Consider the following 24,897-nt stretch of genomic DNA (forward strand, 5'->3'; position numbering starts at 1 on the left):
TCAGTCTTATGAACGGCAACGTAAAAATATGTCAGTTACCCAGCTGTTTCGGGGTAATCTGTAAGCTTTATCCACTTTTTAAAAAAAATAAAAATTTGGGCCCCTATTAGCTAGTTTTTTTTTGGGGGGGGGGCAGACCCATATGCCACGACAATGACTTAACATTTTCTTTTATTTCATCTTCTGTAAATCATTTGTAATGATTTACAACTTAACTTTTTCTTTCTAAGGTATAAGTATCTCTTAAGAGACATCTTAATGTACAAGAAAAAGTTGTCCATCGTTTTTATGGAAGAGATATTTTATTACAAAAATCTATTTACACAAAATACTATTTATCAAAGACGCCAATAAATGCTAGAAAATAGACTTAATTTTTAAAAAAGATATTTGGAGATGTTGAATAAAATGGTTAGGCCTAATATGTCAAATATGGGTTCATTGATATCATTCATTTAAATTTATCGATGTCGTTTAACACGGATTCATTATCCATATTAAACGACATCAATGGTTTAAGTGATGATGTGGATGAAAGAAATTATGTTAACATTTAGAGTTTTCTTTAAAGTCAAAAGTCTAAGGTACCTAAGCTTAGACCATATATGCAACATTGATAGGGAAGGCGCCGTGAATTTCTTAGTTATATGTTCTACCACGGTGCTCTCTGAAAAGACTCTTAGATCTTCTTTTGAAGATCTCTTCTTACGGTGCTCTCACCCTTAGATCTTCTTGGTTTTCAATAACTAGAAAATAAAAATTTCTGTTGGGATTTTGCTTAACTCATTCAGGCCTTTTTATTGCTTAAATTTGAAAATTGGTTGTGTAATTATTTTATTTAGAATTTTAAATCTAAAAGCTTGTGTATTTAAAGACACTTATTTTGTTTGTGCAAATAAATTAAAACAAGACATCTCAAAATTGTTTAAAAAAAATTTTTTAAATGCCCTTAAATGCTTACTTGTAAAGTACACTGCTACTAGATTACTAATAGAAAATAGAAACTAATGAATAACTATAGAAAACGTATATTGTTAAAAACATATTAAATAATTGCACATATAAATTATGACTAATCTTTTATACAACAATTTTTTCAAAGAAAAAACAAATCTTTTAAAGCTAAAATTAACAGGCAATGTAATATTGCACTACGCTGACAATATTGTCTTGATACCTTTGTCCTAAGTCTTAAATAATGCATTTGCATTTATGTAGAACTCTTAAGCCTAATGAGATGTCATTTAATGAACTTACCCAAATTTTTCTCTGGTTTATTTTTAGAAAAAAAAAACATAAAGCGAACAAATGCATATTTTATCATTTATTGCATATATATTTATGCATTTTATATCAAATTTATTTTCATGATTTTTTTCCGTTATGTATGTTTTTTTTAGCTCAATACTTGAGCTAATACTACAGCAATACTACAATAAATAATTTTTTTTAGCTCAACACCATCTTTTTTTTTTTTTTAATTATTTTTTTATTTTATTTTTTTTTCTACCATTATTAAATTAAGCGCCGTGGCAAGTGGTTTGGTGGTCCCCGTCTTCCTCCCCCCCCCCCCCCCCAAGAAACTGTCATTAAGACCCCAAAATCTTAAAAAAATTTCCAATAGATGTTACCAAAATTAAAAAAACAAACAAAAAAGCTCCATAAATTTCCAAAAGAACCCCTAAATTTCCAAATGGGTCCCCTAAAATTGCTGCCCCGCCCCTACCCCCCATTGGTTTTTGATGAAAGCCTAGCCACAGCCCTGATTAAATTAATGGCATTAATATTAAAAAGTTTTACGAAACTTTCTTTACACCATATGCCAATTTATCATGATTTGTGACAAAACATTAGAATGAATTATAACACGTTCTGCATTAGAATTGAAACTAATTTTATGATAACAAAGATATGAAGTTGTAAACTTGCGATTTCAAGACTTATAAAGTTGTAAATTCTGCTAATATTTGTGTCAGTAGTTATGTAATAACGTATAAGTAATAGTAAATTTATATTATATAAATTATTTGTATGACATAATAGTTGTCAAACTTAATAACACTTTTTATAATAACACAGTCAACAAAAAATTTATTGCAATAATGTTGGCAATGAAGGGCTAGAAGCTAAAAGCAGTCGTAGCGTAGTGGTTAGACTTCTTGCTCAGAAACCGAGGTCTGAGGTTCAACGCCAGCTCTAGCTTTACATGCGACATTGGTACGGTGAGAGGCGCGAGCCTCTAATTAAATGCTCTCCCGCGGTGCTGTGCGATAAAACTGCAAGGACTTCTGGGAGCACCTAAATAACTACAAAAAAACTAAAAGTACCTAAGTCACAAAATATATATTTTAAGAAAATCTACTTTGATCGGCCAATTTAAACCCTTATTTTGAAGTGTAAATTCTCAAACATTAATTATTAAATTAAAACGCCATTATGCAACGCATGTAGATATTTACAAAGGGTTAGGTATATAATTTAGTGTAAGTATTTTGTTAGATTTGAAAACTTTTAATTAAGTATCAATAGTTTTTTTTTAATTTTATTTCCGACCTGTAACTCTTTTTATAACCAATAAAAGATTAAAATCTTCAAAATAATCAAACAGTTTTTAATAATCAAACAATTTTTAACATTCTTAAAGCTCTAGAAGAAGTAATATATAAAACAGCAGCTCTAGACATATTCTCTTTTAACCAGCTAAAATTTTAACCAGATAGTTAAAAGTGTATTTATACGACATAGTATAACTGCAAGAGGATTTAAGCTACCACATAATCCACGTGAAGTACAACCATTAATGATAGACTTTTATTTAGTAAGAGTAGCTAGTAAAAAAATTAAAAATTTTAAAAGTGGAACAGAAAAAGTTTAGTTTATTGATGAATGGACCAGTCTTAAAAATAAGAGATTTAAGGATGTTCGTTTATATGTAAATTCTAAAGATTCGTATAATCCGGGTTTAATATATATTGAAGATAGTTACAGCAAAAAAGATGTTAGAAATTTTAAAAGAAAAATTAAAGATCTTTTGATCTGTGCTTAGACAAAGATATTGTAGCTGTTATGAGTGATGGAGTGCCTGTTATGAAAAAATTCGGTAGATTGTCTCCTGCTTATTCGCAATTATGTTACAACGATGCTTTACATCTACCAGTTTAAAAACATTTTATACTGAAAAAAAAAATGCAACAATAAAAATGATGATTTACTGATGTTTCAGATGAAGATTTTAAAAATGAAGATGATTTTTCAGAAAATGAATGTGATTTGGAAAATAATGTACATGAACAGGAAGTAAAGCAATTAAATACTTCAATTAAAGATACAATTGAACGTATAAGGAACATTGTAAAGAAATTTTAAAAATCTCCTATAAAAAACGATATATTACAGAGATAACGGGTGATGCGGAAGTTATCGGACAAAATAAAAACGTCAATAACTTATTTATAAATAAAAAAGCAAACTGCTATTATATTTTTTTTAAATAAAGCATTTATTTTTTAATAAAAATATATTATTTTTTATATGAAAAATCACCACCATCTGCAATTGATCTCAATTTTGCTCTGATGCCTTTCATATGCGACTGTAAAAAGTTTAAGTCAATTTCTTGTAGTTTTAGTTTAATGCGATCAATCAAAACTTGCTCTGTTAAAGCTTGCCAATCTCCCTCGTAAACCTTCTGTGCCAAATGTCCCCAAAAATTTTTAATTGATCGTGCTTGAGGCACATTTGAGGGGTTGGATTCTTTATCAACATAATAGACATATTGGTACATCCAATTTAGAGAATCTTTAGAATAATGAGAACTTGCTAAATCTGGCCAAAATAAATAGTTAAAGTCTCCATGATACTTGTGAATAAATGGAAGAAGTCGTTTTTCTAAACATTCATTAATATAGATTGATGAATTGATCGCTATAGCCTTGGAAGTGTGAAACAATGGCTCGGACATACCACGGTCAGATATGGCTATTCACATTAATAATTTTTTTGGAAATTTCTCTTTTCCTATAAAACGAACACTTTCTGGGCATGTCTTTTTGTTGTTTGTGTAGTATCCAGAATTTCCAGGCATGTTGTCCCCTGCAAAACAAAAGTATTTTTCGTCATCGATGACTAGAAGCGATTTTGTGTTATAGAGTTGGTTAACTAGTTTCCTGCTTCTTTTCTTTGCCTTTATTTGTTGTTCTATAGTGTATTTTGGAGTCTTTTCACGTTTTCTATATTTAATATTCATTTTTTTTAACTGACGACCAATTGTCGATTGATTTACACCGAATTTTATACCTATTTTTCTCTGACTGACCCCTTTTCGATTGTTGAAAAGTCTCGTTAATTCGGCTTTCTTTTCTCTAGTCCAGGATGTCGGACGACCAGAGTGCTTTCTATCAGAAAACGATTAAACAGTTTCAAGTCTTTTTAGGTTATCACATGTTATACTTTGAGCTAATCCTTCCTTTTCAAAATGATTTACGATTTTTTTTTTTTTTATATTAGGTTTATTTACAAAAAACATTTTAAGTTGCTTTCGAAAAGATTCTCGTTCAGCTGCATTTAACCTCATTTTAAATAATTTTGTTTCAAATGAAAAAGTTTATATTTTATAGAACGTTTATGCCTACGCATAAAACCACAAAAACTAATTATTATGCTCAAATAATGAAACTAGGATTTGTCCGATAACTTCCGCATCACCCGTAATGTAACTGAAAGAATCTAATGAATCAACTTTACTTTTGCAAAACAAACGGAATACAATGGAAAATACGATAAAACGATTTTTAAAAATAAAGGACGCCATTAAAAAGGCTTTAACGGAACCAAACTTAAATCATCTATGGAAAGATCATTAAGCCAATATCGCAGATAAAAATCATATTATTATGTCATAAAAAAGAAAAAAAGATCATTAAGTCAATATCGCAGAAACATTACAAATTGTTTTTGAGCCAGTTAGTTTAACTGTTAAGAGTTTAAGCGGAGAAGATTCCACACTATTAACTGCACAAGGGTCTTTAAAATTTTTATTTAAGAAGTTAAAGAAGTTCTAAAGTAACTCAAGAATTTCTACGGAAAATAAAATATAAAAAATATTAAAAGAAATGATAATATTGCAAATCTGTATAAATTTTTACAAAATCCAAGTTTTGACGACAAAGATGCTCCGCTTCTTCTTTTTTTTAAATCTACACCAAAGAATGAAATTTATAAAACTGTGGAAGCCATACTAAGTAGATTGTACTCCAATTACTTGGAAACGGAAAGTGATAAAAACAACTATGATTTTGTTAATGCTGAAGTGAAATCAGAAGTGATAAAATATAGTTATCTCTTCAATATAAGTACAGTTATCTCCTCAAGAACAATTAAATTTATCAATTGACACTATTAAAGAAATTAAAACTGTCGATAACATTACACACTAAAAAAAAAAGGTAGAAATTTCTACCTTAGGGTAGGATATGTGATATACCCTTAGTAAGGTATAATTTTCTACCTTTTAGGGTAGAAAATTATATTAAAAAGAATTATTTCTCATACAATTTTCTAACTTAAAGGTATAATTTTCTACCTTATAAGGTAGAAAATTATACCTTACTAAGGGTATATCACATATCCTACCTTAACTAAAAATTTCTTTAATTTTTAGTGTGTAACAAAAGCACAAACAATAACACAAGAGTGCAATTTTTTTGAAACAACTGGGTTTCATAACAAAAAATTTAGAACTTCTTGAGGATGCACTGTCAATAATAAAACCTACATCAACACAAATGAACAAAAATTTTGCACTGCCAGTGATTTTGTTACAAAGAAAAGAAGTTATCAAGTGAAACATTGAATGCGATATGTTTTTTAAAATTCCTTTTTAAAACAGAGAAATAATTCACTTTTTTTTCTCTGTTTTAAAGCATTAAATTTTGAATTCATTTTCAATTTTTAAACTATGTATTTAGTTTTTTGAACTTCTAAATAAACTCTAGTTTTTAAACTTTCTAGTTTTTAAGATCTTATTTCAATGTTTGTTAGTTATTAGTTATTATTTTTTCTTTTTTGATTATTTAACGACTATTTTTGAATGAAGCAGGTAATTTCAACGCGTTTTTTGTTATTAATTTCTTGCTTTAAATGTTTTCCAAGCTTATTTATAAATTTTTTGTACATATTATTCAACATTTATACACAAATATGTAATATTTTACGTTCTCAAGATGCTTAAAAATTCTCAAGAAAGGAGAAAATTAATTCTCGAGAAATAAAAGTTATCGGGAAATATCAAACACTAATTTCAACAGTTTTAGATTCAAGGTTTAAACTTAATTATATTATACCAAATGGGAGAAAGATACTTAATTATATAATTAAATATTCAAGAGCAATACATGAACCTAAATAATACTGATATTACAGATGGCCTTTTTACTACCGACAACTTGACTCAATCAGATAATGAAGCAAGTAATTCATCTGAATCAACCTATGAATCTAGCTTTCAATAATAAAATTTAATAATATGCATTATATTTTATATTTACTTATTTTTATTATAGAACAAATAAAATAAACTTTTACTTATCACTGCCTGATCTGCCTCAAAATGAATGTCCTTATTAATGGTAGGGAAATAACAAAGAAACATGTATAAGGAAACACTCTGGTAACAATAACTACACCTAACACTTCCTAGAAAGAAAAATTTTAGGAGATCCGTCTTCTTCAATGTTTAGTGAAAGATTATTTAGTAATGGTGGAAATATTTACAAAACAAGACAGTCTAGACTAACTGCAAAGCATGAAGAACACCAAGCTTCTGTCCATGCAAATTGAAAAATTTTCGGAAAAATTGAAACAAAAAGTTAGATTTATAGCTGGATATATATATGACATTTTATCACTTTGCATAACATAATATAAATTTATATTTTTTTTCTAACATAAGGCATGTTATTTTATTATGTTTTGAACACGTTATCCTTTATATTTATTTAATTTTCAAATTTTATTTATTTTACACCTCTTATTTTTAAACTTCTTTCTTGTTTGAATCTATAGGTCATATAATTACTCAGTCATACACTTTGTTTTAGTGAAAAAATACTTTGGTTTAGTGAATGCAGATATACCAACATAATAACTTAGGCTTATACATGACTTTACGTTTATGGCATAATTACTAGTATGTGTTTGCATACAATATAGAAACACAAAAATAAAAAACTAATGTTCTCAAAAAAATCAGCTAAAAAGTCTGTGCAACGGCTAAATAGTCAATGCATTGGTGAAACCCTAAATAAATACAGAACATAAATTTTTTCAATGCAAAAGTAAACTATAGGTTTTAAATTGGGTTTTTAATTTTTAAACATCTTCACTTTCAAAAAGACTGGGAGTAACCGCTATTAGTGTTAGAAGTTACTGGAAAAGAAGTTTACAAACCAAGACAACAATTAACAGACGACTTAAAAGATTGCAAATTATATAAATCAGGAAAAACAAGATTAAGGTAACGATTTTCAAAGAACTGATGTGCGAGGAAAAAGACTAGACAAGGAAGTGTTTTTAGAGCACTTAGAAACAGTCAAAGTAAAAAGATGAGACTTAATTGAATGACGAGTAACACGAGAATGAATTTTAGTAGATTATTATTTTAGAAGGGTGATTAGAATTTTAGAAGAGTGAGTTTAGAATTTTAGAAGAGACTCTAGAGCAGCGCTCATTATAGTATTTATAGTAAAGAGAAAGAGAAGCAACATTATGAAGACGTGACAATAATTGAAAGTTGGCTGCTAAAGCATGTCCAACTATGTTTACAATGCGTTTTTTCACCTTGTCTAAAAGAGAAAGGGTATCATTCGAAGATCCGCACTATATATGGCAGCAATATTTCATACAAAGATGGATTTAAGATTTTTAAAAATAAAGAATAGATTCTGGAGTAAGAAAGTGGCGAACACTATACAGAGATGCAACCTTAGCAGATGCTTATTTTAGGGTAGATGAAGGGTAAATGACTCATATAAATCTAGCTAGATCTATCAGTCTAGATTGTTGCAATAACAATTAGCCAAAAAAAATTAAGTTTTATCTGAGTTAAAGTTCACCAGGCACTGAGAGCCCCATGCTATAGCAGAAATGAGATCCTTTTCAAGCTCAAATACACCCTCCAAGCAATCAAAGATTGTTGGCTTTTTATCAAGACAAGAATAAATAGTAGTGTCATCAGCGAACAATGCCACCTTAGATGTGAGAATATCTGAAAGATGTTTAATGTAAATAAAATAATATATATGGCCAAGGATTGAACCTTGAGAAACCCCTGAAGTTACAGAATAAGAAGAAAAGTGTTGTCCATTGAGGACAACTTTTATACTACAATTTGAAAAAAAGGATTCAAATATCTTAAAGATGTTACCAGATACACCGTAAGAAAAAAGCTTATGGAGAAGACCAGCATGCCAAACTTTACCAAAAGCATTACAAATGTCAAGAGCAATGGCCTTAACCTCTCCACCTTTATCTAATGCACAATAAAACCTATCAGTTATTACTGTTAGCAAATCAGCTGTAGAACGAGAAGATCGAAATCTATATTGATAATTAGAAAATAAGTTATTAGATTCAAGATGAGAGGTTAAGTTTTAGTTAATTAAAGATTCAAAAGCCTTGCTTATAATAGGAAGAAGACTGATGGGACGGTAGTTAGACGAATCAGATCGCTCTCCAGAGTTTTTGAAAATAGGGATAACAGATGCCGCTTTCCAGCAGGCTGGAAAACAATGATAAGCACTTGTTGAATAGTTTTGAAAGTATAGATGGCAACTCCAGAGAATACTTCTGCAAGATTCTAACAGTTATGTTGTCCGGGCCACAAGCTGTAGAAGTGTCAAAGCAGGAAATCACTTTAGAAATAGAAGGTGGAGTGATACTTTTGTCAAGCAATTAATCAACCTATTTTTTGCTATATCAGGTAGAATGTGATTAGTGGAATCATGAGATGAGATTAATAAAAAGTTCCTAGCAAACAATTCAGCTTTATCTTTAGGTAAAATAAAAAGTCTTTGGAGTTTAATTTTTTAAATGAATTATAAGATTTTATAACCTGAGAATAGCGGGCTTTGGCACTTGACATCTCTTTAAAATGGTTTCTAGCAATATTAAACAGACGTCTGTTTTCTGGAGAATTTTATTGGCAATAGTCATGGAAATAATGTTTACGGTTAGAAATTGCAACAACGCAATGACAGGAAAACTATGGAGTAGAGTGAGGCTCGATTTGGAATTGTCGAGTGGGAATAAAGCTTCCGTGCTAGCTTGAATCCAAGTAGTTACGGAGGAAGCACATTTTTCAGCAGGAAGAGGAAGAATTTATCCAAGGGCAATCACGAAGAAAATCACAGAAAGAGTCCCAGTCAGCTTTGAAGTGGGGGTAAAGGGAAGTTTCCATGCATCCGTTTTTTTACGGAAACGGGAAAGAGAACGGAAAAATAACCACGTGTGCACTCGTAATATAAGTTTAAACTAGTCCGAAGGAATACTATGATGATGAAAAAGAATGAGATATTTTTCAAACCTTGATCAAAAATACCTAAGGGTGAATGTAGAGAAACTGGGCACTGGCAAGGATCAGAAACATGATATAAGTCAAGTGGAAAGCGAATTGGAAAGTTGACTATTTGTGTTAAAGATTAGGAAAAGCGAAAGTTGTGGGCCTCAACACTTGCAGAGTCACACAAGAGCAAAATCTCAAGACTATTACTCTTTTCAATGTTACTTCTGATAAAATTGACTGAGCACTTTCTCTTTATCCTTCAGCTAATATTGTTGTTATCGATTACTTTAAGGGTTTAGTCAATTTGACCAGAAATAACATCGAAAAGAGTAATAGTCTTAAGATAAAGGAGAGCAATATAGAACAACGAAAAAGGTGATAGAGTGAAGTGGGGCTAAACAAAACCACATAAAAGAAGATTCTGTGGATTCAAACTTAGTTTCCCGATAAATGGGTGAACTCTTATAAATGTAAATGCCTAAACCAAGTGACCATTTCATTCTTTATAATATAAAGAAAGATAACAATCAACACTAAGATCACAAGTTGAAACAGCTGAACTCAAATTTGTCTCCCAAAGAACAAGCAGGTTTGGTGAACTTTGCAAGAGGTAAGACTCAACAGAAGAAAAGTTATCTCGAAGACCACGAATATTAGTGAATGATAGGTTTAGAGAACTTAGTGATGACGATGGTTTTTTGTGTTTTATATTTTTTGATACCTTAGTCATTTTTTAAGGAGGTCAAAGAACTTGACTCAAAGCGCAGATAGTAATCAGTAAATTATCTGATAATCCAAGCAATTGCCTCATTTCTATTATTTAAACCTAAGCCGTAACAAAGCGCTCCAAATATGGTCTCGACAATGCACACCAAAAGAACAAACATAGACACCATTCATGCGCAACATAGCACTGTTATACTTTGATATTTTACAGCTGTTGATCGAATAAGCCTCTCTGAGGCTACCACAGAGTTCGGGAAACCTGACTACCAATCAGATTATAGAATGTCATTAGCAAAACCTATGCAATGATTCAAGAAGTTCCAGCATTTAACATCATAAAATACATCTACGCCAGCCTTATAGATAAAGAAGGGGTGCAAAGCTGGTCAGCAGATAGAGTTTGTTTACTTGTTAAGTCTTTGCTTAGGAGGCCTTCTACAAGACAGTAGCCGGATGCATTTAACATCTGCCCAATATGAGTATTTTTATCGAAGCACCATCTCTTTGCCTAAAAAGGTGTTTCTTACTAGGCAGCAGGACATAAAACAGGTTGTACTGGGTTACATGTTACCAGTAAGGGGCCATCCATATAGGAAGTCATGCAAATGGAGGATGGAGGGAGAGAGGGTCCAGATTAAAAGGACAAAAAAGGACAAGGGGCAGGGAGGTCATCAGAAAAGGACGTCACTTTAAATAATTTTTTTTATATAAACATGTATTTTTATGGAGTTAACCTAAGGAAATGCTATTTTTAAATTCATGTTGATATTTATTAAAACTTTATTCTTGTATATATAAATATATTGAATATATTACAATTAATTATATATTGCCCAACCCTTGGTAGTTTCTCGTATCATATATGTTATTAGTTGATCGCTACGGGTTTTTGCGCTAATTCTTTTTCCAAAATTCGTCCCCAAGGACATGGTGTTGATATCATTTATGATTTTTAAATAGAGTTTTACAAATATTTGTCCGAAGGGAACTGCTTGCTTAGCAATTATTAATGATTGTCTAAAGCAAATATTACAAATGATTGTCCAAAGAGAATGAGATCAAGGTAAAAGCAAGATTAAGAGGTTCAAGTAAAGACTTTGATCCAAAAGTATACCTCAATGGTTTTGAAACAAAAAGGTTCTTTAATGTCATTTTAGACCCATCAAACAACCAAGCAATCTGTTTCTTCCCATGCCAATTCTTCCTCTTTAGAGTTCCAGCTTTTTTCAGATCAACTTATTGAACCAATAGATGTTGTTGATACCACGTCAGATGTCTCTCTACACTACATTTATTGAACCAATAGATGTTGTTGAGACCACCTCAGATGTCTCTCTACACGACATCCTGAGCACAGTTCAAATTGAGACGAAGAAGGCCAAGACTCATGCTCAAGACACAATCAAAGCAGAGATCGTTGTTTTGAAACAAGAAATAGTTGCTATGAAGAGCAGAAAAAAAAGTGGCTGATGGACCAATGCTGAAGAAGAAACCATTAAAAAGAAGAAGGCCAATGTCCAGGAGCTCACGAGTAATCTAAACAAGTTGATTGGCAAGATGACTTTGTAACAGAAATCAAGTGCTTAAAATAAAACTGCCATGAACCAGGTAATATTTATCGCATTATATAATAATAAGTTACAATAATAATATTGTAGAAAATGAACATTAACTAGTTTGTATAGTTCTTTCGGTACTGTCGGTGTTCGCTGACCACCCGGAAGTGAAAAAAGCTCTTAAAGTACGTGACGGAATCGGTCACCTTACTATTGAGGCAGAACAATGTGAGATATTGCGTGTCACCATTCAACTTGCTGAACATGGATCTGCTGCCCACGAGAAAAGAAAATCTGAAGTGTATAAGATGAGAGTACAATTTTAGATAATAAAAAATTCTAATGGACTATATTAGGTCTCAATATAACTTTTCAGCCTTTGAACTTATTTACTGATCATTTTTTAATTACTTTTAAAGAGCCTCAAATTGTTGGATGAACTTGGTGCCAAGCTCGAAAAGAGAGGTTACAATCTTAGCAGAAGTGCTTTATATAGTAGTTTGCTGCCAAAACGGAGCGATTCTCTTGAAGGAAAGAGACACGTCCACACGGTTCCAGCCAAGTTGTTGCGGGCTCAAAATGACGTCCATTCAAGTCACGTGGATGGTCTATTTTTCTCAGCAACTATAAAGAATGTGAAAAAAGTTTGCTCTTTTTTGGGCCCCAAGGATGTGTGCTTTATAAGTCAAGACAATAAAGCTCGGATCCCAATTGGAATCACTGCTGTCAATAAACAAGCTCCTATATTGATGCATATGGAATATCGAGTTTCTCTTCCTGATCATGATTGGGTTATCGCTACAAAGCACAAACTCATTCCGTCCGTCTACGTAGGTATTGCAATCAAACCAAATGGGCTTGGAAAATTTGACGCAGTTTCCTATTCCGGTCCCACTTATGTTGCTATTCGTTCTGGAAAGCATTCATCATCGACAGCGTATGCTCACGGATTGGACTTTGAACAACTTTAGACTCTGCCAGAGTTTGATTCTATCACAAAAGATCCTTTGACCAAGTTGGTCAAGCCAGTGGTTGTCTTCAGTGTTGATAGATATGAAAATATGAAAATCTACGGTACGCTAAAGTCATCGAAACTTGCCTTCTTTTTCAAATTTTTTATTGCGATCTATCAATATAGTTATGTTTATTCTAATTTAAATATTTATTTTGTTTACTGCAATTTATCATTTCCTTACAAATGATTTGGATGCCTTATTTATCATGACGAATGCCCCAGGACGGAGTGATTTCAATCGAGCCGAGAGAAGGTAGGATCAATCCCGCCAACTCATTACACTTAGTAAAGAGTTGGCGGGATTGATCCTACCTCATGACCATTATGGACCTCATCTAGACTCTAAAGGTATTCAAATTCATTTTTAATATCAACTGTTTATCAAAATACAATATAAACAGAAGGCTTTAGGAGTTAATTATATGCATTGCAACTTTATTTAAGATAGTTCTTTTTTTGGAGAAACAGAACTTTAAATTTGCTGGAAAGAGCTGTGCCTCGGTCTTTTCAGCTCTGATGATTGACCAGTTTCCAACGGTGGCCGAGTATATCGATCCAGACAAAAAGACGGAGCTCGATATCCATCATCTCTTATCAAAGGATCAGGATTGGTTTGCCTCTAATGTGCGCACCAGTCACGCAAATTGTGAAATGTGAAGATCTCAGATGTTGCACTTTGAAAAGGAGCTCTTGCTTCCGTGTTATTTCTTATCGATTTTTGCCTCCACCTATTCCAATCAGCCAGTTAGAAGATGGCTTGAGAGCTGTATCCATTTCAGACGTCGACAGCAAGAATCGTTTTCCTTTTGTTTATTTTCTTATCGCTTCCAATATTGATAGCACCATTTCTCGATCATTGAAATCATTCAAACCTCCTTCTTACGATTTGTTTTGTCCCTCTGTGCAATCAAGTCTGTCTCAGAAGATCTGTAAGTTTGTACTTTGCCTCCCAAGTCATGCTTAAAAAGCATGTCAGCGTTACTCATTCCAACTCTATTACCGAATGGCTATTACTCTTTTGCAAGTCAGACCTGTTCGCATTGCCGCCAAGCGCAAAATTTTTTTCGCTGGTGATTTAAACTTGGATGCTATGTGTTATGAAAAGTTTGTAAATACAAAAAACTTTTTTAATTTACTACTTGAATTTAACATTATATCTACCATTTTTAAGCCAACGCGTATTACAAAAACTACTTTGTCCTCAATTGATAATATTTTAACTAATAATTTTTTAGATACTTATTTCGAATCTGGCATTTTTATTTCAGATTTCTCCGATCATTTTCCTATCTATCACATTGCGCACGGAGTTTCGTGTAACGACGGCAATAAAAAAGTATTTGTTACTAAAAGAAATCTTTGTATTAAAAGCCTAGATAAACTTAAAAAGAAGTTGTACGAAGAGCGATGGGAAGATGTCTATTCCTCTGCAGACCCCAATAGCGCGTTTGACAATTTTTTGAATACTTTTCAAAATGTTTATGACAATGTCTGCCCAAAATTAACCACTGAAATAAAAAATAAACAACTTAAAAACCCATGGATGACAAATAATTTGATAAAATCTTCAAAAAGAAAACAAAAGCTTTATATAAAATTTCTAAAATCTAAAAAGGAAATTGACGAAAATGCGTACAAATCATATAAAAAGTTTTATCAAAATAATTTAAAACAAGCGAAAATAAAGTACTATTCTAACCAGCTGGATAAAAACAAGTTTAATATCAAGAAAACTTGGTCTATTATAAATGAAGTAACTGGAAGAGAGAAAAAGAAGCTCTCTTGCTTACCAAAACAAGTAATTATTAACAACAAAACTATAACAAGTGAAAAAAATATATGTCAAGAATTTAACAAATATTTTGTTAATGTAGGCGCCTCTCTTGCATCTAATATTGTTCAGTTGACTAAAGTGTTTGATGAATACTTGGGAGATAAACCCGCGACTAACATATCTAATAAAAAAATAAATAAACACGAATTTAACAAAGCTCTATTTGAACTAAAGCGTAACAAGTCATGTGGGTATGACGACATTACTAGTAATGTAGCTATCCATGTAATGGATAGTATAATAAAACCATTATTTTATTTAATAGCATTTTCATTTGAGAATAGTATATTTCCTGATAAATTAAAATTAGCTAAAATTCACCCAGTATTTAAAAATGGTGATTGTTCTTCTGTTTCCAATTACCGCCCTATATCACTACTCCCTTTCTTTTCAAAAATATTTGAAAGGGTAATTTTTAATAGAATTTATGATTACATGACATTAAATACGCTTTTATACAAAAATCAATTTGGATTTCAGAGATACTGCTCTACTGAACACGCTATTATTGAACTTTCCAATAAAATATCTATGTGCTTTGATAAAGGGGAACAAGTACTTGGAGTATTTATTGATCTCTCTAAGGCATTCGATACCGTTGATCACGGAATTTTGCTTTCAAAGTTAAAGCATTACGGCATTAAAGGCCTAACATATAAGTGGGTTAAAAGTTATCTTTTTAATAGAAAACAGTTTGTTGTCCTGGAGGAGTCAGGAGCTCTTGATATTAATTGCGGAGTCCCACAGGGATCGATCTTGGGACCTTTATTATTTTTAATATATGTTAATGATATGAATAAAGCTTCTAATAAAATATCGTCAATTATGTATGCAGACGATACAAATTTATTCTACAACAATTCTGATGTAAAAGTATTGTTCAAAACAATGAAAACTGAACTGGAAAGCTTTAACCAATGGTTTATAGCTAATAAGGTATCATTAAATTGTGAAAAAACAAGTTTTACTCTCTTCCATAAAATAAGACAATCAACTAATCTTCCGTTAATGTTGCCAAAACTGTCAATTAATAAAAAAGAAATAAATCGAGTAAATTATACAAGATTTTTGGGAGTAATTTTTGATGAGAACCTATCATGGAAAAAACATATTAGTCTTATTGAAGCAAAAATATCTTCTGCTATAAGTGTATTATATAAATCTAGGGCCTTTCTTGATTATAAATCACGCAAAATGCTTTACTTCAGTCTTGTTCATTGTCATCTCTCTTACGCTAATATTGTTTGGGCTAACACACACAAAACTAAATTAATAAGATTACAGAGGCTACAAAACCACGCATGTAAAGCGGTTAACTATTTAAAAAGATTCGAAAACCCTTCCCCTGTAATGAAATACATGAATGTGTTAAATATATCAAAACTTAATTCGCTTCAAATATTAATATTTATGTATAAATATAAGAATAACTTGCTGCCAAAAGTATTTTCTGATATTTTTACATTGGCGTTTTCACAAAAATACAATCTTCGATCAAATAGCAACCATAACTATCAATTGAGCAGAGTAAAATCGCAAGTGTCAAAATTCTCAATTATTAACCAAGGTCCGTCATTATGGAATCAATTAAAAAATAACAATATAAAAGATTTGAAAAGCACTTCCTCTTTTAAACGACAAATGAAATTGCATCTCCTTAACTTCTGATATATATGCGAGTATGTATATATATATATGTGTGCGAAAGTATGTTTGTATATGTGTTTGTGTATGTGTATATATATATTTGAGGATGTATATATAAGTTTTTATTCTTCACCTAGTATTTTTTTAAAAAAATATTTTATTGTAAATTTACTAAAGGCATGTGGGCTTTAAATGTTATTAAATGTTATTGTAAATTATGTTATTGAGTTTTATTTTTCACGTAGTATTTTTCAGAAAAAATGTTTTATTATAAATTTACTAAAGCCATGTGGGCTTTAAATGTTATTGTAAAGGGGCTCTATGAAAAGATTGTGGTGACACCAGTCATCCGTATCTTCTTTGAGCCCTTGTCTGTTTTATATATATTCTTTGTGTAACGTAAAAGTTTCATTGTAATTTTACTATTTTATTTTTATAAAACAGCGAAAAAAAAAAAAAAAAAAGAGAGTCAATGGCCGTAATTGCAGTAGAAGAGAACGCGGCCTTTGTTGAATGGTTCGATGAGGACTAAAAGGAAACGGTGGGCCTTCGTATTCCAAATGATTCAACTATTTCAGATAAACCGGGCTGCTCTATTCCAATCATACTGATTTACGATCAGTTAAAAAATCCTTGGATAGATGATGAGTGAGGCAAGTTTCCATGACACACTTTGATTAAATTTAATATGTTGGATAAGACTAAAGTAATATTAAATAATTTTTTTTTTTCAAAAAGGCAAAAGAACAAAAACATATGTGAAAATATCTAATCTGATTCTAAGTGTTACTTATAAGGGAGAGGGAGGGGCTCAATTTTATGACGTTCTTTTTAGGTAGGGTATAGGAAAAAAGGACAATCGGTGACAAAGAGAAGGGGGGGGGGAGGGGTCAAAAAATGATTAATTAATGGTGACGTCATTTATGGACGGCCCCTAGCAGGATAACCTGTCCTGACTGAATTATAAAAACATTAAAAAAAGTATAAATAATAAAAACATAAATTTGTAAAAAAAAAATATTGAAAAAATGTATTAAAGGCACCGAGGAATTATTCCATTGTGCTTTTTATACATTTCTCTTCTCCCTATATATATAAAAATAATTTTTCTTTTTTTTTAATTTTATTTAAATATACTTTGTCACCGTTAGGTTGTTCGTGCAAGCTTTGGCGATATTGACAAAAGCCGCTAAAGATGTCTTTTAAAGCCACCTGCGTACGCACTTTATGACCCAAAAGTAAAAATCATATACCCGCTTAGTGACGCATAGTGCGTCGAATTTGCCAAAAAAAAGTACTTTACGGACGTCTCCATGATCGTAAACTTGTTAACATTTATGGCTTACATTTATAAAACAATCAAGCTTGTAATACACACAAGTGAAGTTAGCTTATCTTATATTTCAAGAAAAAAACAAGATAAAAATGAGTGATCAAAAACAAAAAGCAGACAAGAAAGTTGTTATTCTCGGAAGTGCAGAAGTTGGCAAAACATGTCTTATTCGTAGATACATCGAAAACACTTATGCCAAAGATATTTCTAGCACAATCGGTTGTTCTTTCTTTTTAAAGCAATGGGGAAACAAAAATATAGCTTTATGGGACACTGCTGGTCAAGAAGTATTTTCTGGTCTAACTAATTTTTACTGTCGTGGTGCTCACGCTGTTATACTTTGTTATAGTTTAATTGATCGTGCAAGCTTTGATGATATTGACACACGTCACAAAAGATTGCTTGATACAGTTTCAGAAAATTGTATTATAGTTTTAGTTGGAACTAAAATTGATTTATTAAATAATAAGATAAATAAAGATTTTACTAAAAGAGCTGTATTACCTGAAGAAGCTATGGCTAAATCACTAGAGTTTATGGAAAGGTTTCAATCTCTGAAACATCCCAAAGGAAACCTACCAGTTTTTGAAACAAGTTCAAAAGAAAATATTCAAATTAAAGAGTTGTTTGAGTTTGTGTTTGAAACTTTGGAGCCTGAAACATGCCTCTTATCAGAACCTTATACCCCAAAAGGAGTAATTACATTAAATTCTCCTAAAGTTGTTACAAAAAAGAAATGTTGCTAAACCCAATCAAACCTTAAAAGTTTAAAATTGATATTCTGGCTATTTTTTTGGCATTTCAATAATAACAATTATATATATATATATATATATATATATATATATATATATATATATATATATATATATATATATATATATATATATATATATATATATATATGTAATACACCATACCGTGGTTTGTACTTTTTCATATATATAATATATATGTATATATATATAAATATATATATATATATATATATATATATATATATATATATATATATATATATATACACACATCACATACATATATATATATATATATATATATATATATATATATATATATATATATATATATATATATATATATATATATATATATATATATATATATATGTAATACACCATACCGTGGTTTGTACTTTTTCATATATATAATATATATGTATATATATATATTTATATATATATATATATATATATATATATATATATATATATATATATATATATATATATATATATATATATATATACACACACATCTGAGTGTATGTATATGTTTTCAAATAAATGCTCAATACACAAAATAAAATTAAAACATAGCTATATTTATCTATATATATATATATATTTTTTAACATAACTATACTTTTTTTTACTACTACAAGTTTTATGCTGATTGCAATCCTCATTTAAGAAAGTATTTTTACACAACGATTGCATTTAGCATGTTATAAAAAATATGTAATTTTCATTTGTTTATATGTATGTATGTAAATATATATATATATATATATATATATATATATATATATATATATATATATATATATATATATATATATATATATAATTTTTGTATACTTTTCCAAATTGTAGAATAATCAAGTAAACAAAAAACAATGTGAAAGTACGAAATATTTGTCTGCAATTCTTTGTATATATGTGTGTGAGAGAGTATATATATATATATATTTATATACACATATATATATATATATATATATATATATATATATATTTATATATATATATACATAAATTCAAGTTCTTAAATTATGTTTGAAATTTTGACTAAATATATTTTTATACATCTTTATGTTTATGTTAGACTTCGTTAAAGTTGCAATTTAAAAAGATATATATTAGTACTTGGTTAAAATTTTTATTTTTAAATTGCAAAACACACTGTCAGAAATTTTTAAATTTAGTATTTAGTATATTTTTCTACATTGTTTTTAAGCCGAAGGAATATCATACATTTGTTTGTGTGTATTAGGGGTATATATATATATTCAAAAGATTTATATTTTATGTCTCAACAATGCAACTTTTTTACAGAACCAAAAGGTTTGAAACATATCCTGGTTATATGTAAATAAATAAAAAATGCCAATTTTTAGGTCTCTAAAACACTTAGGAAGTGTTAGGTGTAGATTTTTATTTTTTCTTCAAAAAATGAACATCTATTCTTAACATATCTCAAAAAAAAAAGTTCCTTTCAAAAAAATTTTAGCTTGATTTAATTGGAAAAATTATTTACATTTTATCTAAAGTATTTTGCTAAGGAGTTATGTTGTTCAAATCGCTCTTTTTTTTTTCACTTGTCAACACTTTTTCTGTTCTCTTTAGCAAGCAATGTTTTGTCTCTGACTCTCAATATGGCTGGCTGCCAGGAAATCCTGAATATTTAAAATAAATTCTTTGAAAAACTTGAAACAAAGATGAAAATCTAAATTTTTTCCAATATTTAGATAAGAATCCAAAATAATATAACTTTTATACAGAGGCTATTTTAGGCTAAACCCCCCCCCCCACCTCCCCTAAAGGAGGCGATTTTTAAGTTACATTCGGTTTTTTGTCGGGTATTTAACACCATTCAGTCAGGTGAGTCTTAGTTGTGAGGACCTTTTTTTCTTTTTTTTTTATTTTGTTAATGTGTTATCTCTGATCTTAAATTTTTTTTGTTAAAAAGTAGAAAATATCTTCTGGACAGGGCAGGGATACTTGATAAATTTCTATAACATTCATTATTAATTAAAATTTCACTTCATTAGTTACGGTTGGATCTGCAAGCGATACAATAGCAATATTTGCCAATAACAGAATCAATATTCCATTAATAATAACAACATCAGCCAAATATGTCTAGCAAAAGAATTTTTGAGACCTTTGCCTAATATTTCTTTCCATAATGTTTTTGGTTACTTTAAAAGGGTTGAGATCATTAGATGATCTCAATGCTATTGGCCTGGTTTGAAAATAATGTTTAGCCTGCTTTATGACAAATGACTTTAGAAACCAATGAGTGCAAAACACTGCTACAAAAGGTGCAATTGTTTTGAAATTTTCTCTCTCCTCCATTGAAATCAACTTTGCATTCTTTACAATTTAGCTGAGGAATCAATAAATATATCCCATTTACCACAAATCTAGCTTCGTGAAAAGAAAGAGGTTGATTCGGCACTTCATTACCTAGATAGAAGAATCTATTTCACACTATCACAATATAGTCCGTTTTTTCCTTAGAAAAAGTTTTCCGGGTAATGGCATTTCCCAGGTATTCTTTAGCTTCCTGTGCGATCTGATGCATGTATGAACAGTTTTTTTAAAATGTTGCAGTTAAAATTGTCAAATATCTTTGTTCCATACCTAAAAAATTTCAAGCTAGTATTTTTTAAATTTTAAAAATAGTTAGTATTTTTTTTTAACTTTTTTTTTTGGTGCTTTAGTCTTTTCTGTTAGTGCATGCACAAAATGACTGACGTGTCACTCATATACAAGTTAACGACATCAAATTTAATAATGTACTTCCCAACAATATACGTACTAATAAGTTAATTTCCTTCATTATATGGACCAATGTTTAAAGCAGCTGTGTCACTATAAACAGCAAAAATATTATTTTCAATTTCAAAACATTCCGGTACTTTTTTTATTTGTTTGCTTGATCTTTGCCTTCGGATGGATTTTCCTGGGCTACACCTACCAGATTATCAGTACAATAATCATCCTCAGAAGCCGTAACGCATAATGTTATTTTTATGGTAGTTTTAAATTTTAACAGTAGTACTATTTTTAAAATCTCATTTTTTCACAATTTACAATCAAAGTGAAGGATTCTTACCGATAAAAATATTTTTGGAACTGTTTCTAATTTTTTCTTATTTGTTTTTGATGGTATAAAATCTTTTTCTGTGGATTTCAGACTGTCAAAACAAATTAATGTTTTTTAAACCCTGCATGCTTATGAGTTGAAGAACTTTTATATGACTTTGATTTTGACTGAAAATATATTAGTTCCGTTTCAGAATTAGAGGCTGTGATTTATAACCTCAGTAAACATTTCAGGTTTTTTTTGCCAACTCATTCTTATTTTTAATTCTCTTTCAGTAAATTATGTAAACATCCTCAGTTGTAGCCATTTTTTTTAAAAAAATTCATTTTTATTAATCAATGCAAAAATGTGACCTTTTATAATTCTTTCAATTTTTTTTGTACAGCTATAGCTTACTTTGATAGTATTTCTGTTCAAAATTTTGTGCAATTTATTAGTGGGAGAAAAATATTTAATTTTAAGTTCTATTCTATTAATTTTAAAAACGCTTTTCCAATATTTGTTGAAACATTTTTGGTCTGAAAGGTTTGAACCAAGTTATTCATAAGCAGCCATAGCGCCGTGGTTAGCGCGCTTGCTGCTTATGAATAACTTAAGAGAGTTCAACGCCACCTCAGGGTAAGTTCTATAACATTTGTAAGGAAGGAGGGATGAACTTGCTAATGCTCTTTTGCGGTGCTCTGTGATAAGTATATATATATATATATATATATATATATATATATATATATATATATATATATATATATATATATATATATATATATATATATATATATATATATATATATATATATATATATATATATATATATATATATATATATATATATATATATATATATATATATATATATATATATATATATATATATATATATATATATATATATATATATATTTATTTATTTATTTTGAAATTTTGCACTAAACTTGGTCCAAAACTCTAAAGAGAATTTAGAAAAAAATATAATTAAAATATAAGTATATTAAGCAGCAACAAAACAAAACTATTTCCAAACTCAATTCCGGATGTTTAGCAACTTAAATGCTCATGCAGATATATATGTATTGGCGAGACCAAAAAGAAAATTATTCAAAGAAGTGTGGTATACCAAAGAGCCTAAAGAAAATGAAAAATGAACAAGTCCAGGAGCCACTAAACATTCTAGAACATGTTGTGGTAACTTTGATTGGCTGAATCCTAAGACCTTGGCAGTCATTCCAGAATACAGGATGAGAAAAATTAGGGAATCCCTGGAAATTAACAAACCAAGAGTTCGACATGAGCTAGGAACTGAGGAAGTTGTTGGGAACCTATTTTAACAAAAATTTAACTGACGTTGCTATTTTATTATTTTCTTGTTTTTTATATTTTACGCTTTTCAATTTCTTCTTTTTTAAAATTTTGTTTTATTTTATTTTGTAACGTTTTTTTTCAAAAAAAAGCATAACATCTTATTAATATTTTATAACAGGTAATATTTATCAAAACTAATAGAAATAAATTATTTTTATATTTTGAATATGCTATATTATTTATGAAGGTTATATGAAAATATCTTGAAATGATATAAATAAAATCCAAGTCTAAATTAATTAATTTGAATAAGTATAATTTCTGAAATCGAGACATAATCAAAATGCAAAAGGATTTTCAGAAATAAAACGAAACCAAAAAATTTGCTGCTTGTACATTCTTTTTGATATTTGCCAACAAAAACTTTTTAATAAAAAAACATAAAACTGTGCAGCTTTGCAAATCATTACATCTGTGATACCTATTTTGAAATTCACAATACTTACTTGGATCGTGGCTTTACTTAGAAAACCTTAACCCAATCATCAAAGTTTATAACAATCTGATATCTTGTATCAGATTATTATAACCTGATACAAGGTATATCTGATATCTTGTATCAGGTGTTTATCAACTAACTACAAAATGCTTTTGTTTTTAAACATGAAAAATATAAAAGAATATTATTGAATATAAATGAGAGAAACACAGTTTTTTAAGATATGCACCAACATATGTATGAAAAATTATTAATAGAAAACTTTTAAATCTGTAATTGAAAATTCTGTTAACACTTCATATAATGTACTGAAGTTTAAACAGTCTGTTTAAATATACTAATTAAAATTCGTAAAATAGTTTTTTGTAGCTGTTTATACTTTTCATTTACAGTAGTACCAGTCTTTACATTCCTGGAAGTCTTTCAATAATTAAACTATTGTAATCAATAACAAAACTTAATACTAAAAATGTTTACATCAAATCAATTTATCAAATCAATGTTTTCATCAAATCAATTTAATAATAACTTATAAGTTAATATTAAAATGATTTGAACAAGTTAATAGCATATCGTTAGCCGAGAACCAAGAGGCCGTATGTCCATTTTTATGTTTCCGAGTAAATTAAGTTTTAAAAATTATTTTGTAAAGAGCTTTCTGCGAGAATGTCCGACTAATTTTTTAAATATTTTAAAAAGTTGTATCATTCTTGAGACTAGATTTATTAGACACATACTCCATTGATTGTTTTTTTTGTTTTTTGCCATATAAATTTATTTAAGTCGTAAACCATAATATAAATCAGGGATTTCCAACCTTTTTACAGTAAGGGCCATTAATTCGTTTCAAAATCAACTTGAGGGCCACAAACATAAAATACCCAAAATAAAAATTATTAAATTTGAAGTTTTTATTTAAATTTAAATAAACAGTTACACTCATAGTTAAGGTTCAAAGTGAAGTTATACAAAAGTTCGATCAATGTGAAACTTGACACTGTTTTTTTTGCATAAATGATCTATGTCTGCTTTTATATTTGATGATGCAAATCAAAGGGTATTAGTAAGGTGTTCATCTGTCAATCTATCTTTAGCTTCCAATAAGTGAAAAATATTTAATAGCATGTCTGCACAAATGAGGAAAAACTTCAATGCTCATGTATTTTTTATAAAATTCTAACAATTCTACTTCTTTGTAGGCTTCTTTAAGATCTTTATTGTTTTGCAATTCTATTAATTCCATTTGAAATTCATTTCTAACTGTCTCAGCTTTGATGGAAAATGAAAAGCGCAAATAAGTCTAACTCATTTTTTTCCTTTTTAAAATCACAAAATCTTGTGTCAAATTCATCAATTAATTTTAAAATAAGAGTACAATATCTTTCAGAGTCAATTGTATTAATATTTCTTTCTGATAATGCCTTGAAATGGACAAGTACTTTAGAACTTAATTGTTGTTTCAGAAGTTTTAATTTTAAAACAAATGTTTCTACATTTTCAAACAATTTACTAATAAGTTGATCTTTACCCTGCAACTTAAGATTTAATTCCATTAACATCTGAGTCATGTCAA

General features: G+C 29.4%; 1 protein-coding gene across 1 annotated transcript; it reads left to right on the forward strand.

The window, feature by feature from the left end:
- Window positions 1-17,608: 17,608 nt before the first annotated feature.
- Window positions 17,609-18,488, forward strand: LOC100215412 (ras-related protein Rab-20). Its single transcript, XM_065799920.1, has one exon. It carries the CDS (start codon window positions 17,763-17,765, stop codon window positions 18,414-18,416), a length of 654 nt encoding a protein of 217 aa, XP_065655992.1. The 5' UTR covers window positions 17,609-17,762; the 3' UTR covers window positions 18,417-18,488.
- Window positions 18,489-24,897: the final 6,409 nt, after the last annotated feature.

The sequence above is a fragment of the Hydra vulgaris genome, chromosome 06, assembly GCF_038396675.1.
Source record: "Hydra vulgaris chromosome 06, alternate assembly HydraT2T_AEP".
Lineage (NCBI taxonomy): Eukaryota > Metazoa > Cnidaria > Hydrozoa > Anthoathecata > Hydridae > Hydra > Hydra vulgaris.

What these genes read in the sequence shown, in the direction of transcription:
- LOC100215412 (XM_065799920.1), top strand. Translation starts at nt 17,763, where the DNA reads ATGAGTGATCAAAAACAAAAAGCAGACAAGAAAGTTGTTATTCTCGGA.